The 19714-nt window shown below is 38.9% G+C and overlaps 1 protein-coding gene across 1 annotated transcript in view; it reads left to right on the plus strand.

Annotated features, from left to right (window-relative positions):
* LOC108572364 (neurotrimin-like) overlaps nt 1-15829 on the plus strand; it is a 97093-nt gene extending 81264 nt beyond the window's left edge. The window contains exons 5-10 of the mRNA XM_017934592.1: nt 2478-2606; nt 2683-2820; nt 8654-8803; nt 10021-10086; nt 11433-11534; nt 15618-15829. Of these exons, the coding sequence (XP_017790081.1) occupies nt 2478-2606; nt 2683-2820; nt 8654-8803; nt 10021-10086; nt 11433-11534; nt 15618-15829 (797 nt within the window). The remainder of the gene's footprint in view (nt 1-2477; nt 2607-2682; nt 2821-8653; nt 8804-10020; nt 10087-11432; nt 11535-15617) is intronic.
* The last annotated feature ends 3885 nt before the right edge of the window (nt 15830-19714 follow it).

Below are 19714 nucleotides of genomic sequence, written 5' to 3' on the forward strand. Positions count from 1 at the left end.
GCCACTGAACCCGCCATTGACACCACCGCATATACAAACCCAACTTCTCCAAAACCCTGTGGTACAATTTTCACCAACGTTTCTCGTAATTCTCCAACTTTTTCATATTCGCCCTCCAACACTCGCGTTACACTTTCCCCTAAACACTTAAACGCAACAATTAATTCGACAATTTGAAAACTTCCTTGCACACAGCGAAGCTGGGAAGAAGGAGGTTTCAGACTTGAAACCGACGGAAATATAAATTTTAACCTTGATTCGAAGCTTTAATAAATCTGGACCGCGAGTGTTTCAGAGCTTACAAACGTCAACGGGGGTCGCGGAAATAGCAGCAGCGAGTAATATTTCTCGGAGGAAGTTTTCCAGTTTGTAGACTTCCTGACAGACATTGTGTCTCAGGTTTAAACAGAGCTTAATCTTGTGGTTGCTGAAAAATTTCGTACGGGCACGTACACTCTCGTCTGTAAGTCACGGGACCATCTTAACGTTTTACGAGAAATCAAGTTTAGATGAAAGATTATGACTTGTTATACCAGACATGGCTGGTATTTTGTTATAATTAGTACAAAAGAAACTGAAATATTTAGGAGGTTCAACGCTAGAAATTGTGGGACGAACAGAAGCATCCGAAAACACTGTGCAATATCGCAAAAAGATCTGTGGACACGTTTGCAGCGGAGAAATTTAAGAAGAAACTTTAAAAAAGAGAAAATTGAAAACTTTGTATCTACGTGGGTGTTGTTATTTCAGGCTTCCGGATGTACGACGTTTCACCAGCATTGCAGCTATATAATTAAAAATCAATCAATTAAATTAAATCAAAGAAACAGGGCACAAGATTTTGTTCGGTAGAAGGATATTTCCCACGCAAATATAGGGAATCGTTAGAAATGATGAAAAACCGTAATAACAACAAAAGAGCACCCTCCTCCCGTTAACGAATTCATTTTAATGGATTCTAATTGATATTTAATTGACTTCACCGAACATGGGTACTTATAGGAGTGAACACCCTGACACACACCATTATCAGTCGCGTCTCGAGACCCTGATGAAGCCAGCTGCAATGCTGGTGAAACGTCGGAATAGAATTTCTGTTGGACACGGCGTACACCCGGAAGCCTCAAATAATAACACCCGTATCGAGCCGGGCCGCCAAAGTCTCGAAACTCTCATTTGTATCTACATAATGTAAATAATCATTCGATTTCATAACGCGGGTGTTTAACCCTTTGAACGCTGGATACTATCACCGCTCTCCCTATTCATATTCGCACATTACTTATTTTGCAAATATACGTAGTATCGGGACCTCCGTCCCCAAATAGTAAACCGGCAGGGGACAATATAGAGGGAGCAGTTGGCGTAGCGCGCAAAGTTTCGGCTTGCTAATCCGAAGGTCCCGGGTTCGATTCCCGTTAGGTCCCTCGAAATTTTTTCGTCGATTCCTACGTATAAAATACAAAATATTCCCTAACGAAATACGCAGTATGACTATTCAATCCCATAACTCAAGCCATACCAATAGTAGAGCTTTACTTTCGAGTTGCCAGCAGCCAAAGGGTTTAACAGCGTTAATTTGAACGTAAACCTTCAATTATCAATAAATGGAATAAAAGAATCGCGGAACAGTAACGATCAGATTCCAAACTGTCTCGTCTTTTTCCCCTCCCGTCTCATTCGACAATTCCACCGTGTTCGAAAACGTAATCAGGCTATGAACGATATAACAGAGTATAATCAGGCGTTCCCGGGGGTGAACTGCGGTTAGCAAGAAATTCTCGACAAGCGTTACATCCAAGACGCAATTCGCCAGGAATACGTTCGTACCCGCCGAGTAGTGCTTACTCAGATTAAACGGAGTAACAAAAAGCCGGGTGCGGTCGCCCGGTATCTAAGGTATACAGGGCGCAAAGCACGATTTGATCAGTTCGCATTAATTTCGGCTACGATATTATACCCTTTTTGCTAGACGAAATCAACGTCGTTATTTCCCGAAATAATCGTCGATTTGCTGAATTGATCGATACACAAAACCGCCCAGATATGGAATTTCCTCCCGAGTTAAATTACCCGTGAAAACATGGAAACGGTACACGTATTCTACTGGACAACTATGAAATCATTCGACAGATCTCGCGCAGGAAAAAAACTTCTAGCTTGTGTCGCTTAATCGATCGAGACGAGGAGTACATAGAAACGGCGGCGAACTCATTGGCAAACGCAGCTGAAAATTTTCGCTTACTCCGCGAACGTTCTTGCAAGTTTTAAGGACACGAAGTGCTCTCGATTCGAAAAACATGTAGTTACAGTTCCTCAAAGTTTGTTGTCCGAGGGCAACTTTGCTATTCGAAGGGAGACTGACGAAACGTCTTCCCGAGAAGTCTAATTTTTACAGACGATCGCGACTTTGTCACTCGAGCGAACTGTTTCGTTTAATTCGACGATTCATGGATATTTGTGTGTGTGTGTTGCAGTGAGAAGCGTAGAAGGATCGATCTTCAATATCACCAAGGTGAACCGATTACAGATGGGCGCGTACTTGTGCATCGCTTCCAACGGCATACCGCCGACCATCAGTAAAAGGATAATGCTGATAGTACACTGTGAATATCTTTTCTCTAGATCCTTCCGAACGTTTCGTTCGCGGTACGATAAATTTCCAACTGGTTTCATCTACAGTCACACCGATGATTTCGATCCAGAATCAATTAGTCGGTGCAGAGGAGGGACAGCGAATGACCCTGGAATGCAACTCGGAAGCCTTTCCGAAGTCGATCAATTATTGGACCAAGGAGAACAACGAGATAATTAAAAACGGTATTTCGTTACGAATATTTCCACGTAATTGTAATTTCGTCCGTTGCGAACAACCGTGTATAATAATTTCTTCTCCGCGATATTTTTACCTTTGGGAGAGAGAAAAAAAATAAGGGCAAAAGTAGCTCACGGTTACTTTCGCACCGTAATTTTTTGCTCTCTCTCTCTCTCTCTCTCTCTCTGTCGAAAGTTACCTGAAAGAGCTAAAAATTGGCACGCAGTGGTATCGAACTTTTTCGCTGTGGTTTACAAAGTTTCAAAAATTTCCGGTGAAATAGTTAGCTTTTAAAATGAAATCGGATAGCACATCTTCCTGTGGACGAATAACGGTTATATCATATCCAGTGGATGGAAAAGGGAGAATTTCTTTCCGCCGGCTTTATATTTTTCACGTAGAGAAGGCAAAAGCAATTTACAACAACAAAAAAGAAACGTTAAATCCGATAGTTTCCGCGCTATTTAATAACTTTCTATCGAATCACGGGGAAATATGGCTGGACCGAAGAAAGAAGACAGAGGACGCGTTCTCGCGAACATAGTTTCTATTAGGTCAGCCCGTAAGTTCGATGTTCGTACACATGGAAAGGAAAACATTCTTTTTTTTTTAGGTTTAATTCGCGATAGATTTAAGTATAGAAAGTATTTTTGCATTTGTTCGTACCGCGTTGCCGAGTGACTGGATTTGAAGAAGAAAAATGGATTACCATCTATTTCGTTCGCTAGAAAACTTTCTAAGAATTCGAAATTCGAACGGTTAATGGAAAATAAATTGGCATGTGTAATTATTCCTTCATTTCTACAAAAGCATCTGAATAATTTCTGTAATTTAAAGTAAAAAGTGTGAAATCGAATGAAAGGTTTGGTAATTCCAGTGTTAAATGGCAGAAACTTCAAAAGTTGCTCGAAGTTTCTTAAATCCAAAATATAGGAATTTTTCTGAAAAGAGGCTTGAATATATCATCGATTAACAGTAAACGCAAAACTACTGTTTCCATCGAAATTAGGCTTCCAAATCGAGGTCGCTTATAAAATAACACAATACACTACTCCGAAAAAACATCGACACAAATTATCCAAAATATTGAAAGAGAAAAATGCTTCACATTTCCCCCCAGAGGAACCTTCCCTCGAAGTAGCTTGAGAAGAAACGTAATTTCCAACCTAAATTTCCACGCATCGCAATTTTTGTTTCAAACGGGCAACGTTATTAAGCGTGGAAACTAGCCGTGCTTAAAGCTTGGTGACATTTATCGAGGAAGCGTAACATCACACGTCGATCCGAAATAATAAAATCTATGTAGAGAAAACGTACAATAAAACGAAGCAAAAGTTATCCGGTGTGTATTTTACCGCGTCCATACATAAACGGGAGGCACACTGTGCGTTCACGTTTGCACGTTTGTAATGGACGTGTTCCTGGACTGCTAATTCACTGAAGAGCGATTGAACCGTAGTGGCCAACATAGTTAACGGTGTTTTATTAACGAGCGTAGGCACAATACACGGCACATATGTACCGTACATTACCGGAACGGGTCTAACAACGTCGCAGTCGGATACGTGGAAATGCATGGAACCATAATTACTTCGAATAATGAGACTTTGCTACTAAACTTTTCACGTCCGAGGATTATTTACAGAACATTTTATCGTTCTACGCGCTAGCATCTTTCTCCAACAATTTATACTATTTCACGCGAGCCTTCCGCTTTTTCGAAAACCCCTCAACGTTTCCCCCCCAGAAAATTTCATTAGAAACACTAACGTCCACCGTTAATTACATGAATGTTAAATTTCGCGTGTAAACATTTGCACTGTGTCGTTAAATAACGATCTTTCTCCGGAAAATTATCATTTTCTAGGGAAAATAGACAATTTTGCAGAAATAACGATCTTTCTCCGGAAAATTATCATTTCCCAGGGAAAATAGACAATTTTTCAGAAATAACGATCTTTCTGCGGAAAATTATCATTTCCCAGGGAAAATAGACAATTTTTCAGAAATAACGATCTTTCTCCGGAAAATTATAATTTCTCAGGAAAATTAGAAAATTTGTCAGAAATAACGATCTTTCCCCGGAAAATTATCATTTCCCAGGGAAAATAGACAATTTTTCAGAAATAACGATCTTTCTCCCAAAAATTATCATTTCCCAAGGAAAGTAGACAATTTTTCAGAAATAACGATCTTTCTTCCAAATATTATCATTTCCCAAGGAAAGTAGACAATTTTTCAGAAATAACGATCTTTCTTCCAAAAATTATCATTTCCCAGGGAAAATAGAAAATTTTTCAGAAATAACGATCTTTCTCCGGAAAATTATCATTTCCCAGGGAAAATAGACAATTTTTCAGAAATAACGATCTTTCTCCGGAAAATGGACAATTTTTCAGAAATAACGATCTTTCTTCCAAAAATTATCATTTCCCAGGGAAAATAGACAATTTTTCAGATATAACGATCCTTCTCCGGAAAATTATCATTTCCCAGGAAAATTAGAAATTTTTTCAGAAATATCGTTTCATCTCGTTTTTTGGCTATTATTTCATACTTACTACGTTCTACAAATTTTTTTTTCTGTAAAAGGTTGCAGGTTGTGCACCGTCGTTGTAGAAACTCGTGAACATTGTCGTTATCTTGTTAGAAGTGAGAGAGAGAAAGGTAGGTTTAAGTAAAGAACATAGTAGAATTAGCTCGGTGTGTGTACCGGTGGCATGTTCGTGTAATTATTTCAGATAATGAGACACGATATTCGTGAAGGTCGTGTATGGTGTAGTAACCATATGGAATAATGTATCTTAGGATCCTCTAATGCATCCAGCTGCTGTAGAGATGCAAATGTAGTAAGAAGGCCAACGATCCATGCGCTATGATCCTCGTACGCGGACTTGTTAATTAAGTTAATTCTGAATGCTATTTACACAAGATCTGCAGGCGAAATGTGCTTTACCATTGAGGATTAGCAGCGTGTGTTGAACTTGATATTAATTTCAGACGTTACCTTCGACCAAATCTGGCCTCAGGCGATTGGTACCTATTTACACCGCTTGATATACACTTTGGAAAAATTAGGCGGAGGAAAAAACGTTCGCGAGGTTTTTCTGTCGGCGATAAACTTAAACCGAGTTTCTTATATGTAGTTCACAAATCTAACGCGTAAGATTGGTGTCAGTGGAAGCTTTTATCTGTTTAGTTGGTCACTGAAGTTTCTTTTAAAATTGGACTAATTTAGGTTGCTCTTGTTAACCATTTGACCGTTGGCAATTCGAGCTTAAAGTACAGAATATTTGGTACTTTATATTTGCAAAGTAATATAAATACAAAATGTCGAATATGAATATAAAGAGCGCTGATATCCAACGTTCAATAATCATGAGCGTCAGAGGGTTAACAGGAAGTTGGCCTCGCGTTGCTTCGTTGCTTAAAGAACATCGGAAGTTTTCTAATCTAGACCTGCCTTCTTAAGACTGTCACTTACCTCTGACTATGTCAAACTTTTTGCAAATAAGCCCTTTGAAAACGATGTCGAGACCAAAGCAGCAGTTAATTAATTTCTTCCAAGTGAAACTCGATATTTTTATATTAACGAATTACAGAAACAAGTGATGCTCCCTTCGTTAAATGAAATATTTCCAGAAAATTCCGATCGTCTGAATTTGACATTCTAAATTTTTATACCATAAAAACCCTTTTCCACTATCTAACGTATGCAAATTTCTACTATACCGGCGAGTATCTATTTCAAATTTCCCCCAACAGCGTCTTTGTCTTCCGACGGAACGGCGTAATCTTAGATTGTTATTGGGCACGGTCAAATATCGCGCAAACGAAAGTAAAACACGCTCGGTGGTGGAGCAAGTCTCTGCACGAGAGTAGCAGCATGCCTGAGGCTACTTACCAATGCTATTACCGTCCTTTCATCCCTCTCCGGCATTGCTCTATCCTAACCCCGTTCTTCCTTCCCGCATCACGACGACTCACACCCCTCTCAAACCATCTCAAACCAGACGTTTTCTGGACCTGCTGGCTTCTCTCGCTCCGCTCTGTGTGTACAATTTTAATGCCCCGTGATTGTCATGACTTCTGCTCTTTGCACCACTCTCTTCACTTGTAACATGCGGTTTACCGAAGGAAAACGATGTCTGCTGTATTATTAATTCCCGAGCGAAAGTTTCAGCTAACGAACATCCCCCTCGCAGATGCATACTCGAATTTCTCGCTTTTCTCCGGAGCTGCCCGCCCGTTCTCTGTCACGTTCATTCCAACGTCGAAAAACTTCAGCTTGGGATTCAAATGTGGGCACACGTTCACGTACGAAATTACAAAATGGACTCGAATGGAAATATTTCGCCTGACAGTTTCTATTTTTTCTTTTTCCAGCGTATCGTTCTGTTAAACAGAAATATGTAGCTTTGGATAAAGGACGTATTTAGGGAAATCGTGACAGGTATGGCTTTGAGGTTTTTTTAAAACTGTGTTATACTTTTTCTTTTTTTTGTGCGATATCAGTAATTAGAAGTGGATTCTTTAGGCGTAAGACTGGAACGTTAGAGTTTTTTTCATCATTTGAGGTCGATTGGGCGGTGTCGTTTCAACACATTTAGGGCGACAGTGAAATTCACCAGCGTTTCTCATGACCGAAGTGTGTATTATAATTAATACTTAATTCTTCAGTGTGTGATCTGAAAACGCGGTGATTCACCGGTTCGATGACACTCTCTTCCATCTTTTTTACCGTCATTTTGAACGACCCATTGGTGGGTCACACCGTCCTGAACGTGTTAATCTTCGATCGAAACAAGAATGATCAGTGGAAAATAAATTAGTATGCCGTATAATTATTTCTTCGTTTCAACAGAAGTTACTGGATTGGGACAGTGGATTGTTAATAAACTTTCTTTCTTAACTTTTAAATAAACTGTCTTTATTTCATTTGAGATTTACCGGAGAAAACGTCCGAACTGTGCGAGTCGTAAGTTGAAGCGAGGTCAGAAATATATCAGTTCTCACTTTTTCTAAACAAAAGACCCTCTCTACGTGGTCACTCTCATTTTTGACCGTAGCACTTCAAATATCCAACAGAAGACGTCACGTACTTGGCCAAAGGCGTCCTAATCATTTCTGTAATTTAAAGCACGAAATCTTCAACGGGTTGTTCGAAAACCACTTTTTCCTCAAAATCACTTCCCAAAAATCTCGAGAAAAATATTCAACTTCCGCGTACACCGTCGTAATGAAAATTGTCGTTACACCTTCGTCCTGTTGGTAATAAAAAGTTTGCGAAATGGGTTAATTAAATATCGCGTATCAAGGATGCGTGGTATTACGAAGAGAATAGAAATATCGGCAAGTTTTCGGATAAAAGCTGTTTTATACACGAAAATCCATTGGACGTCTAGTGCGGTAATGCTCGACAACGCAGTTCAACGTCGTTAAACTTTTTCATCTGCTTTCCAAACTCAAAGCCGACGAAAGTTTTTCTTCCCTTTTGCAACGCTCGATGGCCGCCCACTACATAGATGCATTCTACCTTTCTTCCTCTTTTCTCCTAACGTTTCTTCCCTCCCAGCCCCCGTCTCCCAGGAAATTTTACCCAACTGAGAAAATACTTCTCCGCTTTACCCGCGGATCATTACACCTATAGATTTCACTCTCGCTTCGCTCTCCACTCCGATCTCGCGTTCAGTCGAATTGCTAATCAGAAAACCTCGACATTGCTCCTCCTTCATCTGTCATTTCGTTGTACACGCGTGAGTGAGAGATCGTTATCCTCAGGTCTCATAGCGTTGCGTTATTTACCGATTTCAACGTTAATTTTGCGGCTTTTTTCAGAGGAGAAGTACCGTCAGTCGCTCACGGAAAATGCATACAAGGTGCATATGAAGCTCACGATACTATCGGTGGGAATGTCGGACTACGGGACGTATAAATGCATATCAAAAAACTCTCTGGGAGAAACAGACGGCAGTATTAAGCTCTATCGTAAGTATATCAAACGTCCTTCGAGTTTCTGTATTAACACAGCGGCGAGCTGTTTTTGTGAGCAAGTGCCGTTACCAGTTTGGTAAATATGTGAAAATTAGATATTTATTTGGTTCTAAAGTAAATATTGAAACTACAGAATGCACTGTATAACGAGTAAATAACTTTATTGACATTGAAAATATACAAGAATTCTTGCCAAAAACCTATCTGAAGGGAATCCAATTGATACAATTTAACACGCTGGTATGAAAATTAGTAAAGGCATTTAATTCGAATAAATGGTAATACTTGTTAAATTTATTTATATTTATACAATAGATTAAATTTCAAAAAATCCTTCTATCACAGGTACTGTAGACATGCAAAACTTGCAAAGAAAGACGAAAAAGTATTCTCGACTTTTTCAAGCCCTCAAGGTTGCATATCTTAACTATAATTCATGGATTCATATTATGTCGTTACAGAAATAAGACCGTTCCTAAACAAAATCCAAATTAAAGCTGTCTAAATATTAAAACCTGCGTTGGTTTCAAGCCAGGACCACGAACTGAGTACAGACACACATGGTGTGTCATAATTTCCCTAAAAAATGTTTACAATGTTAATTTTTCACTTCCCAAACATCTTCTCCTTCCTCAATTCTCAATGCAAAGTAAACCAAGAAATTTTCGCTCTTGAAAACCGACTTTCGAAAAGTCGCTGGCCTCGAGAGCGTGAATGAATGAATTCTTCAATCGTGGATAATTTATTTCGTCGAACAGTTCGAGTAATGAATAGATTAGTGAAACACAGGTTGCGTGTAATTTCTCGTCAAAATAGGCAGCGAAGGAATGTGGAAACGATGGTGGAACATACAACGTGCTCCCGTTGAAAATGATCATTTGAAATGACCACGGGGATTCTTTTGATAAAAGAGGAACGCGGATCGAAGTGGAATTCACGGTGTTTAATAAAGGAGTTGATGCAGGAGCACCTGGTGCCTGCAACAACGCTGCAGTTTCAGTAAAATGCACACCGGAGGAGGAAGAGATTAAGCGAGGGATGGTTTACCCATTCTTAAAAGGCGATTTAATTAATTCATCAGATGCGCTTTACCTGAGTCTCACGCTTAATTAATCTACGGGAATCCGATTGCAGAAACTCTCGAGGAGGATTTGGGAAAATAATTCGTTGATAGTTGAAGGGAGGTGTGATTGTTGTTCCGTATTTTGCAGATATTCCGACACCGACGACGCAACTGAAAGTGGCGACTACCACTCGAATCTCGACTGTCGAAGAAGGTAGGCGTGTTCAAATTTTATGCAAATCAATTTTTCATTATCGGCAACCAAGTTTGCGACAATCGTATTTTTTGAAATAAATTTGTACATGCGTATGTCGATAATTGAGACAACAAATTTACATTTCAAAACAATCACCAAACGAAGAGATTTCGAACACTACCGGCCGAAAGTCTTTCTCAAAAGACTTTGAGAATTTTTGATCGTTCGAATCAATTGATACGAGATAAATCGATAAATGGTAGAATTGAGATAAACTTCAAGTCTATAAAAAATTAGCAGCAGATTTAATATTGACGAAAAGTGGTAGGTGATTCGAAACTTTTGGCCGGTAGTGTAGATCGACGGATTTCGAACGATGCATAGATCGACGAAAATAAGCGACACATAAATTTATCGCGATTGAAAAGAAAAATTTGCAAAACATAAGATTGCGAATTTAGTTAAAAACCTGATAACATCAGAGGAGAAAATTGCGCGGAAATGTTAACCCTTTGCACTCGGAGGTAATTTTGCTATAGGAAAGGTTGCAAGTAGGATCTTTGAAATTTTTTCAAACTAACGTAGAAATAAAGTATACTATTTTATTGAAATACTTAATGTATTCTCTATTTCACTGCGGCGGACAAATTTGTAGAGGCCCGTAGATCTGCTCTCTGTCTTGATTAATTATTCACCAAGTGAGAATTATTTAAAGTCGCTTCTCAGTCGCCACTCGATTGCAAAGGGTTAATAAATAAGAAATGTTGAATATTCCACAATATTTCTCTTTCTGAAACACCCACTTTTTAAAATGCTAACCCTAGTACGGTGTTCGGGTCTTTTTTGACCCATCGCCTTCTTATTCTTTAAATAACTTTTGCTATTATCAAATTTATCTTCCCTTGACGGTACATTGAAGGTTTATCATCTACACTACCGGCCAAAAGTTTGGAATCACTGTGTCAGCTTTAAGAATTTTTTAACGAATTTTGTATCATTCAAATCAATCGATATGAGATAAATTGCTCCTACACTACCGGCCAAAAGTTTGGAATCACTGTGTCAGCTTTAAGAATTTTTTAACAAATTTTGTATCATTCAAATCAATCGATATGAGATAAATTGCTGTTTATCTCCACAATATCAATATCAAGTCTATGAAAAATTAGTAGCGGATTCAGTACTGATGAAAATTTGGAGGTGATTCCAAACTTTTGGCGAAAATTCTTATTTTTTAAATTAATTTTGCTTAAACATTGTCACACGCAAGGTCTTTGAGAGATTTTAATACAGTCGAAGAGCGTGCTAGGGTTAATAAATATCGCAGAATATTATAAAGAAGCAACACGTTTTGCATATTCTAGTTGAAAATATTCAAAACTCGCGACAAAGGCCACTACCCAGCGTGGAACCAAGTCCACATCAAATAGCAGACTCGTCGTTGCCTAACATCGTTAGAAACGATGGTAAGTAATTTGTCACATTGTACATACTACTTGATAAGCTTTCACAGAGTGAATCGCGTAACGTGATCACCTGAAATTATTCCGTTGTTAGTGGATCGATCGGAATATTCTTCGGTACACTTGGCTGAAGGTTGCCCTCAGATTTTCATAGACAAACCTCAGATAGAAGAACCATGTTTTCTAAAATTAAAAAATTATAGATTTACCTATGAAAAATCGAAGATGATCTTGTTAGGTTTTCTGTAGAAACGGTTTATGGCACGGTTCTTTTTGAGTTGAGGATTGTCGTTTATTGCTTGCACCGGTCTCATTATCTCCTCCGAGGGGTCACTAGAATTGCTTTGCTAGATTTTTAGTAATTTGTGTCCCTCGCACTCAATAGCCTACGGGGTCTCATTACCTCCTCCGAGGGGTCACTAGAATTGCTTTGCTAGATTTTTAGTAATTTGTGTCCCTCGCGCTCAATAGCCTACGAACATACCATAAACCACGAATTTCCGAACGGCCCCGCTTGCCGATTAGTCACCCGGAGGAAATTCCAGATTTTTGGGACTTTCCGTCCACCCCTCGCGACCGTCCCCCACCCTTCCAAGGTGACAACGCGCTAAGGGCGCACTGGAAGGGAGATGAAGATGATACTAGACACGCTGATTGGCAAATGCAATTGTTCACCATTAACCAATCAACGTGTCTTAACAAAAATTCCCTCTCACGGACGTCCGAGACGCGACGTCGGAGAGTGAGTCGTTCAACCACCACGAACAAGGAGAACCAAGGAGCAACCAGCTCACATCACGCGATAGAAATAGATCAATTTACAAGTCCCAATCATATTGGGTGGCACAACATCGTGCAAACATGTACAAGGCTCGAAAGTTCATCGCCACAACCACGGGCACTAGAATATTAAAAAAAGAAACTGATTAAATAAGGAGAAAATGTCCATCGGTCCACTAAGCGGAAAATTTAAAACATAATCACAATTTCTAATAACAATTTTCAACATTTCGAAGTTACAGGTCACCTTCTTTTTTTTTCACTAAAAATGATTATTTGCTTGTGGATAATTAAACAAATTAGTTTCTCGTCAAAAACAGGTGTCTAACTTTTAACTAGAGCATATATCAGGAACGTTTCATTTAAACTACATTTTAAACACGAAGGCATTCTTCAAATCCTCCACTTAACAAACAGAACGAAACTTCTGTTCGTTCGTTTCTCGTCTCTATGTTAAATATTTCTGGATACCATTTTCAACAATTCTAGTTTTCGTTTCATCCTTGCCATTGTGCGTTCCAGCAACAGTTGCGGCGTTGTCGAAACAAGTTTGAATATTCAAATGCGTGCACTCGCGCTTACATGCCGGGAAACTTTCTAAATAAAAATCGAATTAAACTTGCCGCGTGTACCTGTATACCCCAGACAGATTTCCCAACCAACGTCTACCGTTCTTCCAAATTTTTCACCGCTCTTTCGTCCACCTTCGTCTCCGAACTGATCTCGAAAATTAGCGGAAAATCGCTCGAACGATGTAACAAGAGTTCGATTATTTTCTTTCACTTTCCAGAGAGAGTTTAGAGTCGAGAATTAACCTTCGATAAGTGAAATTTTTCAAAATTATTTTTCTTCACTTTCCGTAAAGGATGTAGAGTCAAGAATTCAATTATCTTCTCTCACTTTCTATAAAGAGCTTAGAGTCAAGCATTGACCTTAGGTAAGTGCAATTTTACAAAATTATTTTCCTTCACTTTCCATAAAAAGTTTAGAGTTAAGAATTCAATCATTTTCTCTCACTTTCCATAAAGAGTTTAGAGTCAAGAATTAACCTTCGATGAGTTGAATTTTTCAAAATTATTTCCTTTCAATTCCCATAAAGAGTTCAGAGTCAAGAATGAACCTTCGATGAGCTCAATTTTTCAAAATTATTTCCTTTCAATTCCCATAAAGAGTTCAGAGTCAAGAATGAACCTTCGATGAGCTCAATTTTTCAAAATTATTTCCTTTCAATTCCCATAAAGAGTTCAGAGTCAAGAATGAACCTTCGATGAGCTCAATTTTTCAAAATTATTTCCTTTCAATTCCCATAAAGAGTTCAGAGTCAAGAATGAACCTTCGATGAGCTCAATTTTTCAAAATTATTCTCCTTCAATTTCCATATTTCGTTATTCTCTCAATCATGACCAAAGAACGTAAATTGCAAATGATAAATAAAGGCAAACTTATTTCCATACGCCCAGAAAATAATTCAAAAACGAGAAATAAAATAGAATCGACGATATCTGGCATAGCAAGTTAAGAAAAATGCCAAGTTCGAGGGGTTAATAGCCCCTTTCTCTCCGTTCCGATCGTTCGCTCCTTTAATTACAGGATTTGATCAGGAAACGGAAGATAAACGAAAGGCAGAAAAGGCCGGTCGTATTTTAACGTAAATACGTTATCCCACTTAGAAATTCTCCGGCGAACTGTCTTTTAAATCATTGAGCCGGCGTAATGCGCAAACTTACGCACAGCGGGGTGAGAAACTTTTTCAAGGGAAAGTTCTGGAAAAGGCATGAAATTTACCCAGGGAACTTTCTGCAACGTGCTACGACATCGTAGATCTTATCCACGAGGCGACAAACGCTGCGCTTTCAATGGGATTTTGATGAAATCCCACGCGGTTTATGAACTACCACGTCCTCTCAACTATGGAAAGTAATCTGATCTTCCGTTTGCGAAACTTTCCCCCGGCTGCTTTTACCCCAACGCTCTCTTCTTCGATTGTATTCTATCGTCCAGAGTGAATCAGAAAGTTTAGCAGCTCGGCAAAACCCGTTAGTCCTTCGCTATTTATCTGCTTTTCACCTTGCCGCGTCCCTTTTTACCCTCGTACTCGCGCTTCAAACTCCAACCTAACCGTTCGATTCTACTACTATCGCCTAAGTTTCATCCCCTATCGATCCTCTATTTCCCTTCCTGTTTTCCACGCTAAATCACCAACGAGAGATATGACAAACCGAGACTCTTCAATAAAGCATTTTCCGTTTTTCGATGAAATATCTTTGAGAAAATGATCGCATAGTGTGATTATTTCTGCTAATCTTGGGAATTCGCGAGGGATGAGAACAGTACAATGTAATCAGAAACGAAGCAATTTTTATCAAGGCTTTATCAAGGAGGGAAACATTGACACGATAAATGCTACTTTTTTTTTCGCGCTGGAAATAAATACACACAAGAGTGCGTCTATGAATACTGCATTAGAGCGATGTTGCTTTAGTCTAACAGGGGGGGAAAAGTGGTTAAAAAACAAACAGAAATGTAGCCGAAGAAACAGCATTGTGGGAAACAACAAAAGAGGTGAATAATAAGTAACGACTTCGGTGTTTTATCCGTGGCCGTTGTACTCTGCGATTTCCTGGGAACACTAATAGCTCGTCATTAATAAAACATTTGAAAATTGCTCGTGTGTCCAATTGAGCCGTTTCGGGGCCAAAGTGGTTGCCCCGACTTTCTGGATTTCTTTAAATCTTTCGACCCAAGTTCTTCATTTCAGACTTTTACGTTTGAAATAAATTTCCTTAGTAATTAAGCTTAGTGTTGCTAAACGACCAAAATTTTTGAAGCGAATTAACTTCTGAAGAAAACTCCTCACCAAAGAAAACGTAATTTAGACGCTGGTAAGAATTTTTCTAACGCGACGATATTAAAAATATTAACATTTATTTTTATTTCTTTCGTCTCTTAACTCCGAACCCTAAAGAAAATCCAAAGAAAGCTCTAAGCTCTAAAGAACAATTTTTCTCGTTTCCCGAACTTGAGAAATTAAAAAAAAATTTCTCTCCTTCACTTCCCCCTTTATCAACCGATTTCCCAAATCACCGACTCGACCACAGTCTCCACTTTCCTCCACTCTGTCGCTTCAAAAAACGCCGCCAAGTCAGACAGCAAGAAATCAATTTAATTTAAAGATCGTTCATATCTCGACGTGAAACGAGCGTTTCATTAGCCGGGCATGGGTTGGAAGTCGGGAAAAAGAGCGAAAGTAAAAAAAAGAATACGAGGTAGAGGCAGAAATATAATGAATCACCCCTTTTTTCTCAGATACGCGGCATCATGGAAGAGCAAATAACGGCGGCTACAACAATGCTGAAAACGGTGTAGCAACAAAGGGACGAAAAAGCATCGACAGCGAGGTACGACCACGAAGAATCGACAACACGGCGCAATCGATGTCATCCAGGGGCACAAGCTCGAATTTTCTGCTGCAATCTAGAACGGCCATCTGCATAATCCTACTATCTGCCCTGTCGTAGTCACGTCAGTGTTTACCAGCGAAAAGAACGGTTATTCGAGGAAAATCCAACGGGGATCAGGGTTCGCCGTTCCTGTTCATCGTCATTTATCTCATCCGCGAAAGAGGGATCAATTAATGGGTGCGCGTCGACATTGCCAATTTATTAACGACCACTTAACCACCCCTTCGGTTCTGACTGAAAACAAAGAAACGTCAACGAAACAGTTTCCCTCGCCACGAACTTTTCACGGCAGGATTGTGGCCGAATTTAACCGGACTCGTGCCAATTTTAATAGCCAATTCGCCGCGTCACACTTTCGTCGAAGTCGAGGATTCTCCTCGCGAAAGTTGACAGTCTGCGAGATGTGAAACACTGTTTCGGTATTATATCGCCAGGTGTAATTAATTTACCCCTACCTTTGACCCAGCTTCCCGCCAAATTTCTCGCGACTAATCTGGAATTTTTCGAATCGCCGATTAATTGGAAACACGTTGCTTCGATAATTCGACTGATTCGTCCGAAAAGAAAGGAGACAATCGGCGTTGCTGGCACAAGTGCACGAACTCGATTGACCTAATGCAAACAAAGTATTAACTGTTAAACGAAATAAACGATTTGTAAATATTTTTGTACAGTAGAGCCGCGTTAATTGATCGCGACGTAATTGATCGTGAAGGTATAAAAAAAAAGCGCGATATCAGTGAGAAGATACGTATAAAAAGAGTTGTTATTAATCGATATGTATTTCGTCGTTTCGTTGCGCGTATAATGACAACTTTGTTCATTTTGCATTTCCTCCAGTCTACTCGGACAAGTAGATTAATGAATTTGTCCGACGTGCAATTATCACGGCCCTATTGTAAATCACTTTCAGTCGCTAGCGCATATATGTATATGAGATCCCATATCGTACGATTTATTAGTCACAATGTTTCATATATACATTTTTTTTTCCTGCTTCCTTCTAACACCATTTTTTCTCCCGTTCTCTGTGCTTCGGAGAATGTTATTGAAATTGTATAAATTAACGTATTCCATGAATTCCTTTTCTTTTTCATTTGCTCGAAATGTTACGTGGAAAATATTATTGAAAATATCCTCCAACAATGGAATATGTTTTTCTCGCCGATAAATTAGGAAGAGAATTTGCAACTATTACTTCCAAGGACAAACGAATATTTTTTTTATTATTACCTTAAAATTTTCAGTATCAAAGCCGTAACGTTGTTCTCGAAATTTTGATCACCCTACAGGATTAAATTTCACGAATTTCGAAGGTAACTCTAGTTCAGATAACACACGCTTCTTTTGACGATGTGTAAATTAGGAAGATAATTTGCAGTTATTACTTCCAAGGGCAAACGAATATTTTTTTCTTCTCGAAATTTTCGTCGTCTTAAATTTCACGAATTTCGAAGGTAACTTTAGTTAAGATAACACAGTTATCTAATCTTTGTCACCACTCAAGAGCAGTGTTTTCATTATTTCTTCGTACAACGTTATTAGAAACGCTGTCGCGCCTAATTCATTTCGTTTAGGTACATCTAAGTAGGGATACAAAGTAAGCGTCGTAAAATTAAACCAAGTATTAATAATTGCTCCGTCCTATTCCGTACGTATTTGCATATGTGATATTCGTGATAGAGGGATCGATAAATATTTGTATCCAAGACGGTCGAAGGAAAAAGAATGAATAGTTATCAAGGATAGTTTAACTATCGTCACGAAAAAATTTAGAACGTTAATAACCGTAGGAATTATTTTAATAACGAATATTTTATACGTACATACACATAGAATTCCTGGTTTTGAATATTTTTTTCAAACCAAAAGTAATTCTAGGAATTACGAAAATATCCGTTAATAATTTCACACTTATCGCGTAATATTTAAGGGGAAAAATTCGTTCGTTCACCTTGATTTTAAGACACCTGTGTAGGTGTCGAAAACGATCGAAGTGAGAAAGGAATATAATGAACACTGCTCTGGACGAAAATCTGGTTGAAACATTTTCTAATTAATTATCTCACCTTCGAGTATCATCGAGCATCGCCGTTTAAAACGACCCCTTTATCTGTAGTTGCCCGGTATTATCGATTTTTTTCACCTTTCTTTGTTCCTCAGGTGAAAAGCCCTGAAATCATACGCGTCGTTAGCCAAATGAGATCCTTTCATTTCCGTTAGTTCTACAAACGGAAATGATAGAACCTCTTCTTTTTTTTTCTTCCCCGCCGGTGCACTTTTGTTCGATTGTCCTGCAGGCTGTTTTCTTGTAATTATCAAAGTGACGATCGTCGTTGATGCTTTGTTATTTTGTCACCGGTCCTTCATCTTTCCTCTTCTTACGTACGTACGAGGATTCGAAATTAACGCGAACGCAACACTCAACAGTAGACGACTCTCTTTGGAAATATTTCAACTATCCGGATCGGTTAACACGAGAGATCGGGTGAATTAATGCATCTTCGGCCTAATCGATGTGCAATTAAATTAGTGTAGAGCAGGGGTCGGCAAACCTTTCTTCCGGAGGGCCGGATACTAGATATTTTTTGGCTTTGCTGGGCCAAGAGAGAACATTCAGATTATTAGGGTAATTCCGGGAGAGACGGACCAGGCAAGTATTTCCTACATATGTGGAACGTGTCAGTATTCTTTCGTTTCACATTTGTTTTACGGAAAGCGATCGAGCGTGGCTCTCGGTGTTCTTTCTTCCATATCTGGCGGATAATGTAGGAAATACATGCCTGGTCCGTCTCTCCCGAAATTACCCTATGCACTTAGGAAGTTAACCCTTAGTGCGTTCTTCGTTTCGGCTCTACACTTAAGACTTTTGGGTGAGAAAGGACCTAAGACATTCAGTGAAACAATTTTTCTTTCCAACGCGACGTATGAGCCTGGAGAATAAATGCTTAATATAATATTAAGGAACGTGAACTTGGGTCAAGCGGTGGGTCAAAAAAGACCCGAAGACCGCCCTAGCGTTAGCTACAGATGAAAATTTTTTCACAAATCCTTTATTTGTAATGCACATTTATAATGAGAAATATGGAATTCTCCCTTTTTGGATATTTCATTTAACTGTAAATAACTCGCGGGCCATAAAGAAACCGACGGCCGCAGTTTGCCGACCCCTGGTACAGAGCAACGTACGAGTGCTACGTGTAATGTACATTAGATGGACGATCGAAGAAGTAGATATTTCCGTACAGTAGAAGTTTCGAACGAACAATTTTGTATAAATGATTACGTGTATAGGGTGTGGTACGTGTGTTTTACTCGTCGAGTGTGCGAGAACGTTTTAAATGTGACGTGTCGATGTGATTTACGAGGAAGTTAGAAAACGACGACGATGTGTAAAATCATAGGTAAGGATAATTAAATGTACATTTCCCGTAAAAGACAAAAGAAGAAAGGTGTCGTCACTTGCATATATCTGTAAATAAAACGCGAAATATGGTAATTGAGAGGTATTAAAGCATCTTTGTACCAATATTAAAATTAACTCAACTTTGTATATATTAGAAAATACGACTTGACGATTGAATTACTATTGTAATATACATGTACACGGATGTTTTAAAGGTATTATTAGATCACAGTTTAAGCCGTGTGTAAATTATTGGAATTACGTTCCGTTTGTTTAGCAGGGACCTTTTTTATCGACATCTCGGTTGTAAATATTTATTATCAGCAACTGTTGTGAACACGCACATCTATCGTTAGAACTGTGCATTGTAAAATGTATCAGCGATTCGTTTCGTCAACGATAAACCGAAGCAGCTATCTCGATATTCTAGTAAATTTGCCAAGTTTAATTAGGATCGTTGCGAGGTTGTAAACATGTATAAAAATTTAGAATACACGTGAATGTGATTTTATTGGAAAAAGTCGTGTTGCAGGCGT

Source organism: Habropoda laboriosa, unplaced genomic scaffold (genome assembly GCF_001263275.1).
Source record: "Habropoda laboriosa isolate 0110345459 unplaced genomic scaffold, ASM126327v1 scaffold65, whole genome shotgun sequence".
Taxonomy (NCBI): Eukaryota; Metazoa; Arthropoda; class Insecta; order Hymenoptera; family Apidae; genus Habropoda; species Habropoda laboriosa.